The sequence below is a fragment of the Acanthopagrus latus genome, chromosome 2, assembly GCF_904848185.1.
Source record: "Acanthopagrus latus isolate v.2019 chromosome 2, fAcaLat1.1, whole genome shotgun sequence".
NCBI lineage: Eukaryota > Metazoa > Chordata > Actinopteri > Spariformes > Sparidae > Acanthopagrus > Acanthopagrus latus.
In genome coordinates, this window is record NC_051040.1 from 30,227,226 (window position 1) to 30,248,675 (window position 21,450).

The 21,450-nt window shown below is 38.4% G+C and overlaps 1 protein-coding gene across 1 annotated transcript in view; it reads left to right on the forward strand.

The window, feature by feature from the left end:
• LOC119009374 (unconventional myosin-XVIIIa-like) overlaps positions 1-21,450 on the forward strand; it is a 127,331-nt gene that overhangs the window by 100,261 nt on the left and 5,620 nt on the right. Inside the window, exons 30-37 of the mRNA XM_037080584.1 lie at positions 1,509-1,579; positions 3,838-3,943; positions 5,866-5,982; positions 7,023-7,106; positions 10,294-10,431; positions 12,151-12,336; positions 12,482-12,621; positions 14,406-14,450. Of these exons, the coding sequence (XP_036936479.1) occupies positions 1,509-1,579; positions 3,838-3,943; positions 5,866-5,982; positions 7,023-7,106; positions 10,294-10,431; positions 12,151-12,336; positions 12,482-12,621; positions 14,406-14,450 (887 nt within the window). The remainder of the gene's footprint in view (positions 1-1,508; positions 1,580-3,837; positions 3,944-5,865; positions 5,983-7,022; positions 7,107-10,293; positions 10,432-12,150; positions 12,337-12,481; positions 12,622-14,405; positions 14,451-21,450) is intronic.

Genomic DNA, 21,450 nt, shown 5'->3' on the forward strand with positions numbered 1-21,450 from the left:
AATTATTCATTACACAGGTGTCCAGCAGACAGTTCACAATAAAAGTGTGTAGAAAATCCCTTCTTATTTCATGTTGTTAGCAATGGCGCCACATGGAAGAGAAGTGTCTCAAGACCTGAGAAAGAAAATACTTTCTTTACACCGCAATGGTGAAGGCTACAAGAAGATCAGCAAAGCTTTACTCATCAGTCAGAATACTGTAGCAAAAGTGGTACAAAAACTTAAAAAAGATGGAACTGCAACCATCTCACAGAGACGTCCAGGTCATCCACGGAAGTGAACACCTCGACAGGAGCATCTTCTGATGAGAAGGGTCGAAGAAAAACAGCATGCAAGTTCACTGCAGTTATTCCAGGAAGTAGGAAGCCAAACTGGGGTGACTATTTCCCGTGACACAATACAGCGTACACTGCAGAGGAATGGCATGCATGGGTGCTGTCCCCGACAGAAGCCTCTCCTAAAACCCAGGCACAAAAAGCCCATCTAGAGTTTACCAGTGCCCATGCTGACAAAGATGAAGACTACTGGGACTCTATACTTTGGAGTGATGAGACCAAGATAAATGTTTTTGGAACTGATGGCTTCAAAACTGTATGGTGTTGCAACAGTGAGGAATACAAAGAAAAATGCATGGTGCCTACAGTGAAACACAGTGGTGGCAGTGTGTTTATGTGGGGTTGCATGAGTGCTGCTTGTGTCGGGGAGCTGAATTTCATTGATGGCATCATGAATTCACAGATGTATTGCTCTATACTGAAAGAAAAGATGCTACCATCACTCCGTGCCCTTGGTCGTCGTGCACTTTTCCAACATGACAAGGATCCTAAACACACATCTAAGGCCACTGTCGGATTTCTGAAGAAGAACGTTTGATGTAGCAAAATGTTTCCAACTTGTTAATTCCATGCCTGGAAGACTTGGTTCTGTTATTAAAAATCATGGAGGCCATAAAAAGTACTAGATTTAGTAGTTTTTGTTGTGGGGTGTACTCATTATTATTATTATGTCATGTCATTGTCCGTAACCGCTTATCCCTTTCCATGGGGTCATGGGGTGTTGCTGCTGGAGCCAATCCCAGCCTTGTCTGGGCGAGGGCAGGGTACTCCCTGGATAAGTCGCCAGCTCATCACAGGGCCCTCACTGAGGAGCAATGTGGGGTTCAGTATCTTGCTCAAAGACACTTTGACATGCAACTCAGCCCTGAGCCGGGATTTGAACCAGTGACCTTTCGATCACTAGTCGACCTGCTCTACCCGCTGAGCTACAGCCGCCCCATTATTATTATTATTATTATTATTATTATTATTATTATTATTATTATTATTATTATTATTATCATCATTATTAATAACAACAATAATAATAATAATAATAATAATAATAATAATAATAATAATAATAAATTTTTATTATTATTATTATTATTATTTTCAAATCAATCACATCTGAGCTCTGTTTTTGATAACCATGTGAATGAAAGGCAAATGAATGGCACTTTCTGCTGTCAGCCGGGGGGCCCGGACGGACGGACGCTCCTCGCCGTCGGCTGGGATGGACGGACGCTCCTCACCGTCAGCCGGTGGGGGGGCTGCTATAAAGCAGCTAACATTGAAAATGAGTATGGTGGCTCTGAGCTAGCAGTATAGCGGCACAACGCCGTTATTCCACACCGCATATGAATTTAGAGATGGCATCTGTAATTTTGCGGTGTCTGCGGGACTGCTTGTCATAGGGGGTGCCTCTGGTCAATGATTCTTTCGGGCACGTTTGGCGTTTTTTTTCTTTTCGTCACTTTGTGGTTTTGAGGTAATGTTGGTGCTTTGTTGCATCTTCTTGCTGTCTCTGTACTGTTTTTCATGCCATGTCTTTAAGTGATTAGATGTCTTTGAGTCGCTAGTAACAACTTGTTGGTGGCATGTTTTGCAGGTTACTGTTATCTGGTCGGTGTCTGATATTTTAAACCCAAACCAAAGCCAAATGATGGAATTCCGGTTCCCCCTTTTCAGCACCAAATCTTCTTGGGGTTCTGCTTTTGTATCCGCATCTGATATAATGTTACTAGCAATGTTATTTTTGTCTTCTATTTAGCTGTCCTCTGTCTCCGCCATGTTGCTTTGCCTCTGTTTACTTATGAGCGACTAGTGTTGTAAACGAGTCCTTGCAGGTGACATAAAAATGCTACCACAAAGCAGTGGCATTGCTGCAGTAACATTTGCCTTCATACAATTAACTTGTTTTGAACTCAAAATTTGGACATCCAATGGGCATTCCGACGTTGAGTTGCACTTTACGTGTTAAATCACAACCGTAGTGTATGTTAACGTTAGTGTAGCAACAGTGCTAAACATGTAGCCTACACGTTAAAATTACAATATAAACAACAGAGGGTTATATCCTACGGTAGACATTTTTATATATTGCACTACGATATGTATCGTAATATCACACAGCTCTACATTCAGTGCTGTTTATTGTTTGAATAATCAGTGTAATAGGACACACATGGACAGCAAAAAACACCTGGCAGTCACATGTTCCAATAATTTTGCACACTTGAAAAATGCTGATCTCTCATATTCATCTTTTGATGTCAAACCCAAATGTTTTCAGTATACAGCACAAAAAATAAAGGATTTGGCCTCACTGTTCCAATAGTTTTGAATGCGTGTGTGTATAATATAGACTTCATAAATGGAGCCTAATTAATTTCACAATTTTGTTGTGTCAGTATCTGTTTGTTTTGAAATGGTATCTTTGAGGATGACCTCTGCAGCACACACCCAGCCAGCTGGGAATGTAAAAGGCTTGGAAAACCAATGACAGAAATTGTTATTGCATAAATGGAGTGTTTTGATGCAGCCTCGACCACACCATATCCCGCAATTCAACCGAAGGTAAAATCATGCAAAAAACATTTCTTTCAAATGGTCTGGCATTTTTGCCATTCTCCTGTCATTCTATCTCCATAATTGCAGTGTTTTGAGAAAATTGTCTTGCATGTGTTTGACAGCTTTATTTTTCCAGAGAACCATGGCAATCTAAGAGAAATAAAGAGCCCTGCTATGTAATTGGGTTGAGATTGTACTGACAGCCTATGGTTAAATGTGCTAAATGTAAGTTTGATGCTACCAATGGTCACATCATCACAATATTGTTCCCATTTTGCAAAGCTGGAGATGCTTCAAAGCTGGAGATGCTTCAAAGCTTTTATCAGTTCTCTGTGAGGCCAACAGTTCTAAAAAAAAGAGAGTGTGATATGTAAATGAGTTGTAAATGAATAAATGATATTTTTTATATGAGAATTTGCACATTTAGAAGTATTGAGGACAACATTGACCATTTGAATTCACATGTAAAGGAATATTCTGTGAAATTTTCTGAGATAGTGGATGCCCCTCCACTTCGTTTTGTATTGGTCAGTTGCTTACTGTTTGCTGATTTTAAACACAACTGCCAATTGGAATTATGACTTTTCCAGTAGTAGTGAAATGGAGCTTCCAATGGGGAAAAATTACAAACCCAAAGCGTGTTTATGTCAATACTAGGATTAGAATGACAACTAATGCTGTACTTGAACAAAAGATTGATTATCCCTTTAACGAAAAAATGTGCAATGGATTTTTAAGTAAATCCAAGTTAATTTGTATTTTGTTGATTTGTCTCAAAATAAAAGTCTATGCATTTACACTGAAAAGTGTAATACTTGTACATAGACTTGTACTGTACAAAGAATTAAGTGTAAAATCTTGATTTTAATTACAACTACAGAAGCAAAAGCAAAGTGTGTCCATTTACATTGAAAAATCTTGTTGTGAATTAAATCATTGACTTGAACAGAGAGAATCAAACATACATCCAGGTTCAAACTAGTATCACACAAAGCGATTATAAGATCCAGAAAGAAGCTCCGTGCATTAGCAACTCTGCGTGCTGTTCTTCCCCTGTAAGTGAGGGTCCCTACCCTGGCATGCTCTGGTGGTGACACAGCTGGTAAAAAAGTTTTTGTGTTTATTTGTTTCACTTTTGGTGTGAATACAGCAGAGTGATGTTGTTTCAAGGCTCTTAACTAGTCAGCTGTACAACCTGGATCTATTATATCAGTGCTTAAATATATGCAGATAAATGTTACCAATCACCCCAATCTTTAACGTTAAGTTTCAACTGAGTCTGTGTTGTTGCGTCTGTGTGTTGCTTAGCAACCATTCTGCTGAATGTCGCTGAAGAACTAGCGTTGCATTGCTTGGTGGAAGAATGATTATTTGTTATCAATAGATTATTGTTGCTTGTGTGTTTATTTTATAAAACCTTGCCAGGTATATGTGGTAACCGTTTTATGAAAGAAGTAAGCCCCGGGAGGCTGAGGTTTACGGTGATTTAAGAACAGCTAAGGCACAGCGCTTATTGCATTAATCTACTAAGCCAATGTGACCTATTTAGGTGACTTGCGTTATATAGTTACTCACTGTCTAAAAAAACCCTCTTATGTCCGGCTGTCAGTCTTGCTTTCTCCGCTTTGTAGGAACTTCCATTTTATCCCACCTTCTCTCTTCAACACCAACAACAACAACAACTGCTAAATGGGAATAAAGATGGGCGGGGGACAGATTGCTATTTTCTCAATATTGGGGGATACACGACCCCCCTAAAGAATGCGTGGTTACACCCATGCATCCCTGACTCCTCTCATTTACTTGTTATCTGTAACATTATCTGCAAATGGATTCATTAGCCTTTTCATATAGTCACATTAGTCATATTTTATTAATCAGTAGTTCTGCACCACCAACTGTTCACTGTCATTTGAGGATTCACTGAGTCAATAAAGAAGTAGGATTTCTTCAGGACAGTCCCTCCCCTCAGCTGAAGATATGAGGCTTATGTGCTCTAATTGGATAACCTGGTTTTGACTGTCATTGTAAATAACTTCTGTTGGGCCTAGTGATTCACAGATGGACTGTGTTTGTACAAATTAGGATTCTTCTCAGAGAAAACCCTCTTCTGTGTATTAAGTATAAAGTATAAAGTAAAAGCATGTCTCCAGACTGACCACTAGCCACATTTCTCAACTCTTTATGGACAATCTTATCTTTAAACTTGAGCATTCCTTTACTGTAAGTTGCGAGAGAACCATCAGATGTTGTTGGAAGAAGCTAAAGAGAGGACGTTAGATCCTAAACCAATAAAACTGGCAATGACTTGTTTGCAAGCAATTATGTGTGTAGGTCATTATACAACATTTTTAAGGGATGTATTCATGATAATAAAATAATAATGATGATAATAATTAATAATGATAATCAAATATAATTATTAATTATATTTAAAAAAAACACTAACTGTACATTAGATTGCCTTGGGAGCACTGCCCAGTAAGGAAAGATAGCCAGTTTGTTGATTCAGTCCCATAACTCATTATCAGTTTTGATCTCGGATTAATGATTACTTGAATTAACAACCAAAATTGCATCAACACCTAGAAAAGGTTGAGTTCTTCAAGCAGTGAATGTCGGCTACATTTACTGATCATGTCCTCTTCTACCAGAAGAACTTTGATAGATGTGACTTTTCATATTTACAGAGATATGACTAATATTGGTGTCTCATCTCTGGGGGAATATAGTTACCTTTGAGTACATTTATGCTTCAAAAGTCATTAAAGAAAATGTTGCAATTGTAACTTGACTCTTTGACCCACAGACCCTATTTGTAGGATTTAAATATAGTTTTTAAATTGTGTACATGTATGCAAAGGTTTGATGTGAGAACCAGCTACAAATCTTTGTCTAGTCTGTCTGACACAGTGACCAAACAGCTCGGTTCATCTAATTACAAATTGTCTTGATTTTTTTTTTTTCTGTCCATCAGCTGGAGGAGCAGCTGAGCCGTCTGCAGAGAGAGAAAAATGACCTGCAGTCCAGAGTGGAGGAGGACCAGGAGGACCTCAATGAGCTAATGAAGAAACACAAAGCTGCTGTGGCCCAGGTCCACTTTGAACAAATTGTCTTGATTGTGCTACTGGAATAATTATAGACCTGAAAAATACACTTACATTGTCCTTATGCAACTTTATACTTGAAATTATTTTATTTGAAAATGTTAAAAGTTCAGGCTCTACTTCGTGGTTTAATGAAGCTCTTCAGGCTGGATGGAATTTTCACAAATTTCCATTTTTACTTGTAAGAGGTCTTCTCTTCCCTGCCCTTATTTGGAACATTATAGCGGGTCTTGGGATCTTCCCACCTTCTGTATGTCATTTGAATATTGTAATATTATTAGTATGACTGTGTATCCTGTGACCCAAGAGATAAAAGGTAAAAATAGACATTAAAACTGAATAATCAGATGAATGACATTGAGTGGTTATAGGATTTTCAATGAAAAGCAAAAATGTCATGATATATCAGTAAGCTGTTGGAATGTTATGCATTTCTTTTCATGTCTCTGACCATATCATGTCAAAAAAGTCAAAAAGCAATCTGTATTGCTATATAATTATAGCAATAATTAATTTGTAAATGATGAAATCCCTGAATCAAGCTTTACATTGAATGTTTAACTACTAGTCATCTCTGCTCATTTAATAATTTCCCCATTTTGCCATTAGTGTTAAAGTAGCTGTATATGCAGATGAACAGCAAGTGGAAATAAAAGTGGAGTAAAAGCGCTTCCTTTCTGGCACTGATTGAGTGATGAGTCATCTGCCTCCACTGGCTCCAGATGAATCCATCCCTCTTTCTTAATTGAGGCAGTTGAATTCCCAGTAGAATTCATTTCAGCAGAGTGCTTCATCTACAAAAATATTCACATGGGTCACTTTGAAATGAGATGTATTTATATATTTTCACCAGGCTAGGAAAACCTTTTCAGCAGATTTAGTTGTCTGTATAATGTTGCTAATGTCTTTGATCTTGCTGGTATTTTTTATTGTTTGTTCATAGCTGTACAGGTTGTGTATACTCTGCACACTGTAGTATCATGATACCCTCTGACTTTTCCTCTTTCCTGTGCCTGTGTGCTTTCAGTCGGCCCAGAACCTGGCTCAGATCAGTGACCTCCAAGCCCAGCTGGATGAGGCCCTCAAGGAAAAGCAGGATATTCAAGAAAAGGTAAATGGTGACTTTCAGGTCCTAGCTTAGTGGTGATTTGATAGGGACAGCCAGGTGAAATTTGTCATTTTTGTCTACTTGCAACTATATGCATTTTGCACAGTAAAACAGGAAAGAAAAACGGTGCTGAACGAATTAGGGTTGCACTGATGCCATTTTTTTTTTAAACCCAGTACGAGAACGAGTATTTTCATTCGTGTACTTGCCCATACCTTACTGATACCAATATTTCTACAACAAAAACAACTATTTGGTTACAGATGCACTGAATTGGTGGAAGACAGGATTTATATTGTCTCTGCTTGTTACAATAAATGATAATAAATTAAATAGAAATACATTTAAATGAACATAATTTCCTGTATCAGCAAAAAGCCCCCACATTGGCACTGTCTTTACATTTGACAAAATGAAACTTGACAAAATATCTCTGATAGCTGACAGATTAAAGGGATATTCCGGTGTAAGTCTAATCCATGTTCTAACACACCTTGACACCGAGTACGACCCCCCCTCAAGAGATCAAGTTTGCGGACCGCTAGCTTACGTAGTTTTAGCATCCTCAGAAACAACCGCACAACGACAATATGCTGCAGTAAATGAGTCCAAGTATAAATCTCCAACAAAAAGCCACAAATAATGCTCAGAACAGCACCAAACTTCAGCAACATTAGAAACAGGGTCCCAGCACATATTTCAACGCATCAAACATTTGATGTCGGCTTAGTACGAGCAAAGTTTCATGTTGTGTCAAGCTTATTTTTTTAAAAATACAGATTTTGATGCTATCATAGTATTGCCCCTGGCACTCCCATTGAAAATGATAATGACCCGAAAACGAAAATACGATAAATCTTAAAAGTGCCTCTTTCGTCGTAATTATGCTTTTACACGAAGGTTTGACTCGGGGACATTCACAAAAAGACACTAGGTTGCATTTTGGTGAGAGTTTTCCTTTAAAGTAAAGAACTTACCTTTGAAATAAAACATTTCTGTTCCTGTTTTCCATGAAGTAAGGTTTCAGCTACTGCACTCGTGCACTCCTGGACAACCCTCCATCAGTAAATGGCTTTTTGTATGGACCAAAAATCCAAGTGACTCTAGGGGAACATTAGCAATTAGCTCTGAGAGACCAGATGTGGAGTTATTTTTCTCTGTCTCCAACTCTCTCGTCTCTCTCTGTCACTCGCTTTTCACCTCTTTCATCTGTTTGTATTCAGAGTCGCAATGTTTATTGCCTGGAATGCAATAAAGTGTCCAATGCAATGAAGCGGTATCATGTGTGGCATCAGTGCATTTACGAAATACACTCCTGATCAAAATTTTAAGACCAGTTGAAAAATTGCAAGAATTTACATTTTGCACTGTTGGATCTTAAAAAGGTTCTAAATAGAGTTTCAAAATGCAAGATGGCCAGGTGAGCTTGCAATAGTTTCTGTAATGGAGTAATTCAGACACTAAGTAAGTTACTTTTTGGAAAAGGTAACTAGTAACTATAACTAATTACTTTTTAAAAGTAACATGCCCAACAATGCATACAACTTAACGCTTCTCATACAAATCGCAATGGGCTGCGTTGCCTGCAAGAAGTTATGAGGTCAACAGGCGCTTTTGAGTGTGTGTACTCATTTTGTTTAGCTTTTTCCACCTTCTTAAATATGAGAATTCTGAATTTAAATTGCTTTTGGGTCTGGGAAATAGAGATGGGCTTCCTTTAATTGTTTTTACATTTTGATTGATTATTAGATAATTAGTTATTGTTGCCTAAAGAGCTTGAATAAGAAAAATATATGATGACTATATGACAGTTTGAGCCTAATAATGCAGGGCTTCTCTATCTTGACAGACAAGGTTTTTTTCTGCTGCATGTTCTAATGAAGAATTACATTTACAAAATCGCATGAATGTGAAGCGCTACTGTAGCCCAATTCCTTTGCTTTAGCACTCACCGATCTCTTGACAAATACAACTTGATGTAATTGATGTGTCATTCAGTCAGGATTGGTGCTGGCAGTATAACTTGGTTTCCTAGCTCAGCCAGATAATAATGCTGAAAATGTTAGTCATCCTCGTAACGACTCCTGCAGCATGAATCATTTTCACCACAGCTGTACCTGACAAATCAAACTGAGCCAAGAAGAGGGGGATAATACTCCAGCATGACCACCTGGCCACCTGTGCAACGGATAGGTTAACTTAGTATAACCCAAGCCATGCAGTCTTCCATATAGTGACACCATCGAGACATAATGTGTCTCCACTGAGAGCATGAGAAAATCTTGAAACTTCTCTTTTGCCAGAAAAACATCAACCACCCCCCAGGCTCTCCATTTTTTACCTGCCTCACAGGTTGTCTTGTGCTATAGTGTGCTTAAAGTAGTATGTAATGTGTTATGAATATCGTATTGTAGCCTTATTTTGAGGAATTCAAAGCCTTTCATTCTGAAGCACTGTATTTTCAATTTTTTTAACATCAGCTACATTTCCTAACTTATAACACTATGTTGTTATCCCTTTGAGTGGAGTACAGAGTTGAAGTCAAGATTGCCAGTTTAGCATAAAGTTTTGCTCTGTCCAAGGTTTGGAAATAAGCATACCAACAACTCTAGGCCTCACTAATTAACACCAATCTTATTTGTTTAATCCGTACACGAACAGAAATGGTGACGAGTGCTCTGAGGGTCTGCAATCTCCTAGACTCCAATTTGACCAAAGATGCTAAAGGTTTTGAATGCAACCAAATGCAGCAGGGGATTAGCTCCATCAGTCAGAAAAGGAGAATTTAAATCTCAAAACATTAACTAGTGTCTTGAGTGGTTGAAATGAGAACCTAAAGACTCTGGCTGTAAAACAGTGTGGTAAAATGTATGCACAGTGTAGTTGTGCCATTTGCCAAACTTGTGTCAGGGATCAAGTTTTTAAGAGAATAAAGGGGGCTCCTTTCATTTGGATAAACAGTTGTGTAGAGTTGGATGTCATCTGCATATCAATGAAAAATGATAGCATGCATTTAGAAATGAAAAGGAAACGTAATGGACCCAAGACAGAGCTTTGCAACACTCTACATGGAATGTCTACTCCTTGTGGTGAGAAGATCTGAATTGAGACATAAAGGTCAGATGTTATTCCAGGCAATGGGTGTCACTCACAAGTATTGTGTATAAATATGTATATGTTTTTGTCTTAGATGCAAGCCCTCCAGAGCCAACTTGATTTCCAGGAACAGTCCATGGTGGAGAAATCTCTCGTCAGCCGGCAGGAGGCCAAGATTCGTGAACTGGAGTCCAAGCTGGAGTTTGAGAAGACCCAGGTCAAACGCCTGGAGGTGAGAGCTAAAGACAGGTGGAGGAGTTCTGGTGGGTGGTTGAAATGTATTGGGGTCAAAGATCAACTGCAGAAACAGATCAATAAAAGGCCAGGATTAACTAAATATCAATTGCACCACATAAACCTGTACTGTAGCTCCATGAAATTTCAGACCACTGCCAGTCAGATAAAACCATCTCTTCTTTACATTCTCCTCTAGATTGTGTTATTTGTTATTCTGTCATTTTCAAATTACTTTCAGATTTTGCCTAAGACAAAAAGCACAAGTGAAGGATAGAGGTTGCATTTATAAAAACCTGCCATTTTTGTCAGGTGATCTGATTATTCAACTCATCAGTGCTGGAGGTAGCAGGATTAAATCAATACAGATGTGCTGAGGCAGTGTACAACTCCCACTGTCTGTGAAATATGGACAGAGCTGGTGGCTAATGCAGACGTTCACTCACCAATAAAGTATGCTACTTACATTGATGCACAGTCTGAATACAGATAGATACACATTTATGATCAAGTTATATGTATACAGTCATGGTCAGAAGTAAAGAACATGTACAGCATGGCAGTCCTGAGTTCCAATGATTTCTACAGCTGGAACACAAACTACTTTGTCACAAAAAACATTAATGAAGTTTTGTTCAATAATGAATTTACTATCGTTCTTCTGAAAATGTGACCAAATCTGCTGGCTCACAAATATACATACAGTGAATGTAGTTGTAAGTCAAAAATAGTAATATTTAGTTAAATGTCTCTTTGCCATTTTGACCTCTGTTGGTTGCTGTTGATATTCATCTACATGTTTCTGGTCGTCATCGGGCTGCATTTTTAACCACTGCTCTTCACAGAATCTGTGACTAAACTTGTTGCCTTCTTGCCTTACTGGCACAAACTTTCTTTAGTCTCGATGGGGTTCAGGTCAGGTCTTTGGGAAGGCCATTCCAAAACCTCAATTCTATCCTGATTTAGACATTCCTCTATCATTTTGGATGTGTGTTTGGGATTATTATGCTGTTGGAACACCCAACTGCACCCAAGACACAATCGTCTGCCACCAGATCCACTGGCAGCAAAACAGCCCCACACCATAATACTACCAGCACCATGCTTGCCTTGTAGGTATGGTGTTCTTGCGGTTAAAAGTCTTACCTTCTCTCCTCTAAACATATTGCTGCTCATTGTGGCCAAACAACTACATTTTTGCTTCATATGATCACAGAGATTTCCTCCAGAAGGTTTTTCCTTTGTCCATGTGACCATCAATAAACTTCTGTTTAGCTTTAAGATGCCACTTTTCGAGCAAGGGCTTCTTTATTGTAGGGCAGCTCATGTCGATGCAAAACACATTTGGCTGTGGAGAATGTCACCTGTCTTCCAGCAGCTACAGCTTTGGTGGTTTTGGGCTGACTCTTGACCATCCCTACCACTTTTCTCTCAGCATCAGGAGAAAGTTTTGTTTTCTTCCTGATTGTGGCAGCAACTATGCCATGTAGCCTATACTTACAACTGTTTGCACAGTTGATTGTGGGACCTGTAGCTGATTTGCAGTGGCTCCAAGTGACTTGCCTAATTTGTTCAAAACAACAATGTGCTCTTTCAGTGATTTTGTTGTTCACTTCTGTTGTTCTATATTGTGCTGGCTCTGCATTATCTCACATACAACTTATGTAAAGGTATCAAACTGACTATGCTGGTGAACCTTTTCTCTCTTACTGCACAGAGCCTTGTAGCTCGTCTTAAGGAGAACCTGGAGAAGCTTACGGAGGAACGAGACCAGCGCAGCAGCAGTGAGAACCGAGAGAAGGAGCAGAACAAACGTCTGCAGAGACAGATCCGCGACGTCAAAGAAGAGATGGGTGAACTTGCTAAAAAGGAAGCCGAGGCCAGCCGCAAGAAACATGAGCTGGTAAGGCTATGACGAGATAAGACAACTTACTAACAATTGTCACTGACCAAGCAGCAAAGTCAGACACTCCCTACATTTTATAAGAGCCTGCTTCCATCAACAATCAATCAGCAACATTGAACCTTGACTCTTGTGTCATTAATAGGAAATGGATATTGAGAGCTTAGAGGCTGCAAATCAGAGCCTGCAGGCAGACCTCAAGCTGGCTTTCAAAAGGATTGGTGACCTCCAGGCAGCCATCGAGGATGAGATGGAGAGTGATGATAATGAAGACCTTATCAACAGGTATAAAAAAAAATCAACTCCGGGGTTTGGAGCTTCCTGAAGTCCCAGAATGGGGAGGATTTATACTAAACAAAGTGTAAGCAAAGAGAAGAGAATCCAATAGCCACGTATTTAGCAAATATTTACACTTTCCCAAGGAATAATTCAGTCACTAGGAAGACACCATTTACAGCCCAGTCATCATTGTATCAAAGGGCACCCGTGCACAAAGTGTGCCAAAAATCTTAGCTCAAATACCACTTGCTAGCTTTTTCAAGTTGTCATTGTGATAAACCCGCAGTTGTTACTGTGACGATATTGCTAACTCCATTGGCTAAAGAAGACCATTAGATACAGCTGGGAGCTCCTGAAAAAGCTAGCAAGTGGATGTAATTATAATTTTGTACTCCATATATCAGTAAGAAGATCTTTATGTCTAAGAATTTGAGGTATTTGCCGCATTTTCCCTGTGCTCTGCAATTACGCAAATTTTGAAAAAGAAACACCATGACATTCTATTTAGAATACAAACATCTGTCTTTTGCTGCATCTGACTTTATGTAGTGCATTATTTACATACTGGTCACTCTACTCTCTTAGACCATCTACTGTCACCACTCCTCATTTTAAAGCCTTATTCTGCCATGAGATGTTGCTGTGGTGAAATAGTTACATGTCATGTCCTTTCTACTGTATCTGGTTTCCAAAAAGTTTGCTTCCAAAGAGTAAGCTGAGAAGATGGATATCAGTTTTATGTCTGTGTATAGAATAGAGCTTAGATCAATCACCAGGAAGCTTTCAGGGTGATGCAAGGTGTCTGTCTGAACACCTTTAGACAGAGCCTGGCTAAGCTGTTTCCCCTTTTCCAGTTTTCAAGGTAAGCCAGGCTAACTCCTGACTCCTGTCCTGACTCTAGTTCTGTACTTAACACACAGATGTGGTATCCATTTCTACATGTAATTCTTAGAGAGAAACCAAAGAGGCATATTTTCTTAGTTAAGTTGAGTCGATTTGTTTTCTCTTGTCATGTATCATACCACCACTATGATACATGACTGATGACAATTTCAACAATCCAACCAAAGCCATCTAGCTGTTAAATTTCCTGGTAATTTTATTACTCCCATTGTACCTCTATTGCCCTTCCCTCTCATATAGACTGCAGTTTCCCCAGCTAATGTTTGGGCAAGCTTCACAGAGATAAAAAGCAGTAGGGATAAAACAGTGAGGAAGCTGGTTAGTCGCACTAAAGTTATTGTAGGGTTCATGATAAAGTGATCTAAATGTAGGTTTTTATTTTTTTTGTTTTTTTTTCAACAAGTCAGACTGTGTTATTTACACCCAGTAAAACATCCCGTATTTTCTCTGGGGTGCCATGTAAAAAAATGTATTTACCCTCTGATATGCCTGCTGAGCCATACTGATTATTCTTCTCCCTACAGTAGCAGTAAACAGCTCTGTGAGTCATTAGAATACACTCTGTAAGGCTTTTCACTCTGATGTAGGACACAAGATCAGGATAAAAGGATAAAATGGCATACAGAGTAAATGCCCCTAAAAAGAATGCATGCCGTACAGTTACTTTGCCGAAGGGAAAACTGACTTTTTTTGTGTAAAGGCAATACACAAATATATATATATATATATATATATATATATATATATATATATATATATATAGGCATCATTGGCATTTGATGTATAATTTTTTATTTAGTTATTATTTCATGTTTTTTTTTCTCTTCTATTGTCTTTTGTTGTTATAATTTCTTGTCCGTCTCTCCACCCATCATCACCATGACTAGTTTGCAAGATATGGTGACAAAGTATCAGAAAAGACAGAACAGAACGTGAGGAACTATTTTTGTTCATTTTATTTAGTTATAGACCAATTTTGGTCCACTGGAAATGATGCAGCATTCTACAGTCTTTGAACGCTAAGTGCAGACATTGATTGTGGAGAGAGATTTCTTGCACAGAGTTTTTTCTCTGGATTTAGTTTTGGTCCAGTTAGTCTGATATAAGAGCTGATGTTTAAAGGAAAAATCCCCCCAACAGAAAAAAAAAAGAAAAAGATATCTGGAATGCACCTGGCATTCCGGTCCAGTTTTGTTGTTTGGTGACTTTACTCTGTTTCCTATGATTATAATCTTTTTTAAAACATTTTTTTAAATTAACATCAGCTTTTGGTGTCAGGCCCGTAGAATCAAAGGCCGAATGGAGGAAGCAGAGGTGCAGTTAATCCAAGGGGGATTTTCCTTTTTCTGTGTAAAGGCTCAAGGATGATGCATCATCAGCAGTGCTCAAAGATTCCCTCATAACCCCAGTTTACTCCACTCATGACTGCATGCCTTCACTTGCTGATATGCATGAATTCCACTTACAATTTGTTACTTGAGCCCCTGCATGAAACAAGCTTACCTACTGAGATTCCCTGTGTGGTTTGCAAAGCTTTAAACTGGAGGAACAAGTGTGATGATTTCTGTGGTCATGCCCCTAGAGGCCTAGACCTTCCTCACAGTTCCCTCTTATGCTGCTGAGGGGTACCCAGCTGTGTTCATGGCCTAGTCTTTGGTCTGAGGGCATCATGTTGGACACTGCTGTCTTTTGTCTGAACAGTAGTTGCAACAAGTCATCCTCTCGCTCCCCAGGCCCTTTTAATATTTCATTGGCCCACTCTAGGGGTGGACATGTGTGGGCCTTGGCAGTGACTGGAGACAAAAAGGGTGTGATCCTCATCAATCTTTGACTCACACTTAATAATGTAGAACCCTCAAATGTCTTACAAAAAGCTGTCTTGTTCACCAGACAAGTAGCACACAGGCAGTGGTAACCTCTGGTTCCCAGCCAATCCTGTCCCCTGTCAGTGTTTGGTTTTCTGGAAGTATAGAGGATTATTCATCACACCTGGAAAAGAAGGCTTTTTTCCAAGAGACCAATGTGTTCTGATTTGTAATGAGCTGTTAGCATTGCCACATTTGAGCACTTTTTTTTCAAATGATTTACTATATATTGTCAGTAATATATCATTATCAGTATAATACCATTTGCTCAAGACTGTTCTAAGATACATAACATTCAGAGAGGCTTATATCTAATGCATATACTCAGAGCACTAATAACTTAAAATACCACCAATAATACATTGTTTTTTTCTGCTACAACATACAGACCTTCTCTGTGAATTACACAGCCAGAGTTCTCTTTTGAGCACATATTAGTGTTTATTGACTTTTGTCAGTTTTGGGGACCTACAGAATAACACACATCTTGTATTGCACAGTAGCTTGTTCCAAGAGCAAACGTATGGTCAGTTTGCAGGCTAGATAGCAAATCAACAACCTAGCTATCTTTGATTTTTAAAAGCCAAGGATTTAAATAGCACCATTCAGACCCAAGGCAATTCAAAGTGCTTCAAAGCGACATAGAAACACATTAAAATTGATATACTAAGAACATTTTAAAATCACAGTTAAATGACAAGAAAACAAAAGGGAGATAATGACCAGATAGTTAAAGATTTAAAAATATATATAATAATTGCACAAAATTGCATAAAACAAAAAAACCCACTAACACTTATTTTGCGAAATTTGTATGTTAAGTTTGAGTAATCAAATCAAATTACTAATCAAAATTACACAGATACAAATTAATCCAGAAAATAATTATTCATATTTAAACTAGCAAATCCAACAAAATGGCAGTAAAATGTAATTGTCTGTTTCTTCACTCCATAAAATTCCCTCTTGATTTTGTCAATTCACAATTTAATGGAGGGTTGCTCCTCAGTTCATCACCAGTATAGAAGGAGCTTCTGCAGCTCAATAAACAGCTTTAACATGTCAGTGTTTGTAAGCTTGCATAATAAATGTTGTGGTCTTTATTCCCCAATACCACTGCTATCAAAATGTTTCCTGTCTCAACCCTGTAAACCACTATATACTGTAGGTAAGAAGGTACATTGGGGTAAATCAAGCAAACTTAGGCTTTGGGGATAACATTTGGGGATCATAAGTAACAATTATCATGTAACTCCAATGACCTTCTTTCTTTAAGTCTTTTTAAGTCAATGTGGAAATCACTTTTGGACAGATTGTTGACAACAAGATAGGAATGGTTTTTTGTAACTTCAGTTAGCTTTTGGTGTAACTAGAGCATGATTATTTGAACATTTGCAATTCACATCGCACTGAAATTACTTACTGCTCGTTGCAGTTTTGCAGCACAAATAACAGTTATACCTTCTCATGTGACTGTGTGGATGAGAGGAGTTTTCCAAGCATCTGTTTCCTGATAGTCTCGGAAAGGATGCATATGCCTGTCTGTGCTCTAAAGCCACAGGACTTCACAGTCGAGTTTCATATATCTGGAGCATAAACATAGGCATCTGTAAGACCCAGGGACATAGAGCAGCAAAGCTGAGCACGGCAGAGCAGGGGGATCCATAGAAACTAATGATGAATGTAATAGTGTGTAACAGAGATGTACAACTAATGGCAAAACAATGTCACGGACAATCAATGTCTCCTCAGCACTGTGTTTGTTTGCTTCCCCCAGGCTTTCGGCAGGGTTTAACTAATGGTGTGGTGGTCAAGGACATAAATTGTGGTTGACACATTGTGTGAAGTTCCCAGTTACATGGTGCCCACCATTGTGGTGCTGGCTATAAACCAGAGGTCTCCCTGTGTACTCTGAGCACATCATAAAATTGTACACTGACACGAAAGTCTTGGAGTATAATGACAGTCTGAGTTTTGCAGCTGTAGGGTGAAAGTAACATTTACTCAGAGTTTCTATTACTATGTCACTTATTCTATTGTAATACCTTTAAAAACTGATCATTATTTCAACTTTTCTTTTTAGTTTTCCCATTGTAAAAGAATAAAATCTTAACCCTTTTTGTAAACATCACAGAATTCATCAAGTGTGTATTGGTAGAATTTGTTGAAAAATCTGAACTTTGGCACCACTGTGGAAGAAAATGTTTGTCTTTATGAACATAAATGTGATAAAGACTTAAAGAAGCACTGACAAAACCATTCATTAAAAAACACTTCCATAAATTCACATTTTATTTGACAAAATGTAAAACATTTGTTAAGGTTAGCCACCAATAGCCATTGTCAGCACTAACAGTTGGTGACAATTTATTCATTAGAAAAAATTCAGTTGGCCAGTGCTGTGTGTAAGATTGATTTCATGAGACACAAATAAGACAGACGTGGTGATAAACAATATATTCTACTTTCACAGCTGTTGATGTGCAAAGCAACTATCTTGGATAATGAGGGCAGGATTGATCAAATATCAACTTTATAGCAGTGTTCATAAAATTTAACTGTATTTTTTGTGCTTAATACTGTTAGTTATAAGAAACTCAGCAGTGTCACGATGGATACAAGGTAAAAAATAAATAACTAAATAGATAAAAAAAAAAAAACTTGAAACACTGAATGTTAAAACAAATGACAAATGTTAAAAGACTAATTTAAAAGAGCTGTAGGGAAGAGTTCACTCACCAGCACTTGACCAGCACATCTATCCTGGAAAGACAAATTATTGTATTGTGTATTAGGTTTATTCGCTTGTCAGAACTTTACCTGGAGCTGGAGTGGGTCCCTGGATGCTGCACAGTGGCTGCCCCCTTGCTTCTGGAGTTAGGGATGTGATAAAATGCAAAGATTGAGTTCAACTATATGTTGCACCATGTATGATTGCATGTGATATTATGATTACATTTAATAACACCGTTGGATTTGAAAGTTTCAACTCTTAAAAGGTTTCGATACAAAAACTTGTCTGGATTTGAGGTACTTCTGTCTCTCCCCTTGTTTAGTGTCCACAGTGCCAAAGACAAAGACACTTGACTGCTCTGTCATCATAACAGCAGGCAGCAACAAATCCCCCGATTGTCTAATAGTCGAAACATGTTCTGCAAAGCTATTTACAGCTTGGACATTTTCACTTAGGGGTGTACTCACTTTTGTTGCCAGCGGTTTAGACATTAATAGCTGTGTGTTGAGTTATTTTGAGGGGACAGTAAATTTACACTGTTATACAAGCTGTATACTGACTACTTTACATCGTATCAAAGTGCCATTTCTTCAGTGTTGTCCCATGAAAAGATACAATAATATATTTACAAAAATGTGAGGGGTGTACTCACTTTTGTGAGATACTGTATTGTATTCTATGAAAGCCAGTAGGCTGTGCATTTAAATCTCAACGGGCAAGCCATAATTTGAAATACACAGAGCTTTTGTCTCTAATTGTTTGATTTTTATTATTGGTGGTAGTGTGCCTTTAAGAGCTGTGTGTGCTTGAAAAAGTGTATTTTTCTCTCTCTTCCTCAACAAGATGGGAGGCTCTGAAACTGATGCAGAGATGTTGTGCTACCCCCCGATGTCTCTATAGGACTATTAAGCTGTAACAACTTAATTTCACAGTGCCACACAAGCACTGGACTTTGACAGCACTTAATGAGTGTTGCAGTCTTTTCATCCGTGTCAAATTTTATGACAGGCTCTATATTTTACTCCATGGCTCGCAGTGGTTTGTGAACGTCTAATGATAATTGAGAGGAAAAACAGTGCAGTGCCCAGCTGCGTACCAAATCATTCTGTCAAGAACCAAAATTATGAGTGTATGCATATGACTGTGCATGTGTTGGACTGGTGATGAAAATAATTACCCAATGAAAGATACATCTGGAAATGTTCTACCTTGACGAAGTGAGTGGTTGGGGTACATGTATAGATTTTAAACAGAAACAGTATACATTTTCTCACTTATAATCTGGTGAATGTTTTTTTCAGTCTGATCTTCATGATGAAGGTTGTTTAAGCTAATTAAATAATGTAGCATCAAATAAGGAGAAAGTTAAGGGATTGTGCCCTAAATTCAAGTCTATTGCCCTCTGACAACAGCGATCTTCAGTCAGAGGGACACAGCTTTTACACGTCAAAGTTACATTTATTCAGTTCACGACACCAAGCTGTTATTTAAAAAAAAACAACAAAAAAAAACAACTTTTGAACCAAAACATCTCCAGAGTACAAGGTAAGCTTGATGACGCATTCCTTAATGTGTCTTTCAAACAGCCTTAATAACTATGAAAAGGTTTTGATGTGCAATGTACGTTGGTATTAATTTGATGGCGAGTGTCCATTGTTTATCATCTTTCTTTAGAGTAGTACCTCCATTATTAAGGAGGAGCAGGTACACCATTATTTGTATCTGTTCAACCAATTCTGTAATCTTTATCTGTACTCAGGAAGTGGATGGGACTAACCGGGAGTTATTTATTTCAGCCTCAAATTGATATGGGTCAATCAGAAGTTGCTATTTTATAACTAATTTACTAAAAAAACTAAATACAGTTCATTTCTATCCCAAGAGTGAGGGAGCTTTTTACAGCTTTTTTACAGAACAAGTTTTCTTCATCAATAGTACAGATACTGATGCATTTTATGCAGATGATATTTTTACTTAAACTGTATTATCTGTACCAGATACTCATTTAAGCCAAGTACCTGCTCAACTGTATCTACCACACACCAGCAGCAGCTGAATTTCCATTTTCTGTAAAAGGGTATACCAGTCTTATGGTACTCTAATAATTGCTGAAAAGTATCATCTTAAGAAAAGGAAAAATGGTAAACTGAACCAAGGCAAAACCATCTGAGATTATTTTTTTGTGAAATGCAACTATCTCAGTTGTACATTCTCTTCTGTGACTCTGAAAGAGATGTATAGAGTACTCCATTGGTTTAGCAATGCACTCTAAATACTGTTGGACTTGCAATGGAAAGTTAAAAAAAAAAAAAAAAAAGAATCCGATCGATACAATAGGACCAGCGGTATCGTCTTTTTTAAGGCTGAAACACACATAATCAACATCAAGAACTAGCTGTGACGAAGGCTGACTGTGTCCCCTAATGTTGCCTGTGTCTCGGCCAGAAAGCTGCACTTGAACACACCACAGTGATTACAGCCAAAGGCCAACTAGTACAGATGTTCTGCTCCCGTATAAGAAGTAGTAGTAGTAGTCTGTTTGTCATTCAAAAAGGGGAACCAGAAGGCTCAGGACTGCAGACTGACTTCAAACCATGAAAATAAAGCATTTATTTTCACACCACTTTCTTTAATATAGTCACTTCTTATCGAGAGTGTGTCTGATAAAATGTTGCCCGTGCTCTTCCTTGCACTAGCTCAATGAAACTCCAAATCAGCGTGATTTTTCAAGGGCCACCGTCGCATGGCAGCCCCAATGGCCTGTGTAAGGGCCCCTATTCAATGAATTTCATTTCCTGGTGAAAACCTGATGCCACCAATTGGACTGCTAAAAATGTGCACACAGGTCCAATTGTGTTATGTTATTCATGTGTTGATGTGGCCTCAAGCAGATATAATGAGTGAGCTTCAGAAGTACTGCAAGTATTTTTTGATATCACACTCCCACCTTGCTGTTGTCTTCAAACATGAACAACTTCCAAGACCTTGATGTGTAAAGCTGGACTTCCCTTTTAGGTTCCTCTTCACTTTCTAACAAGTAGTTTAGATAACAAAGTAGAACTGTGGTCTTAAAACCAGTCAGCTTAAGTGGTGATTAGTGTACTGTGTCAAAGAGCATCCAGCCGAGTTGCTTCTTTCCCCAATCTCGGCAATGTATGTGGTGTGTAAAATTGATCATACCTAACAGGAGTGATGGTGAAAACTAAAAGCCAGGCTGTGAAAGAACAGAGTTCCTGCAATTTAAGCTTAGCCATTATGTTTTCTTCCTGTCTTGAGCTCTGAAGTCACTTTGGAAGAGTAAAGGTGGATTTCTTTTTGATGCCTCAGTGCCAG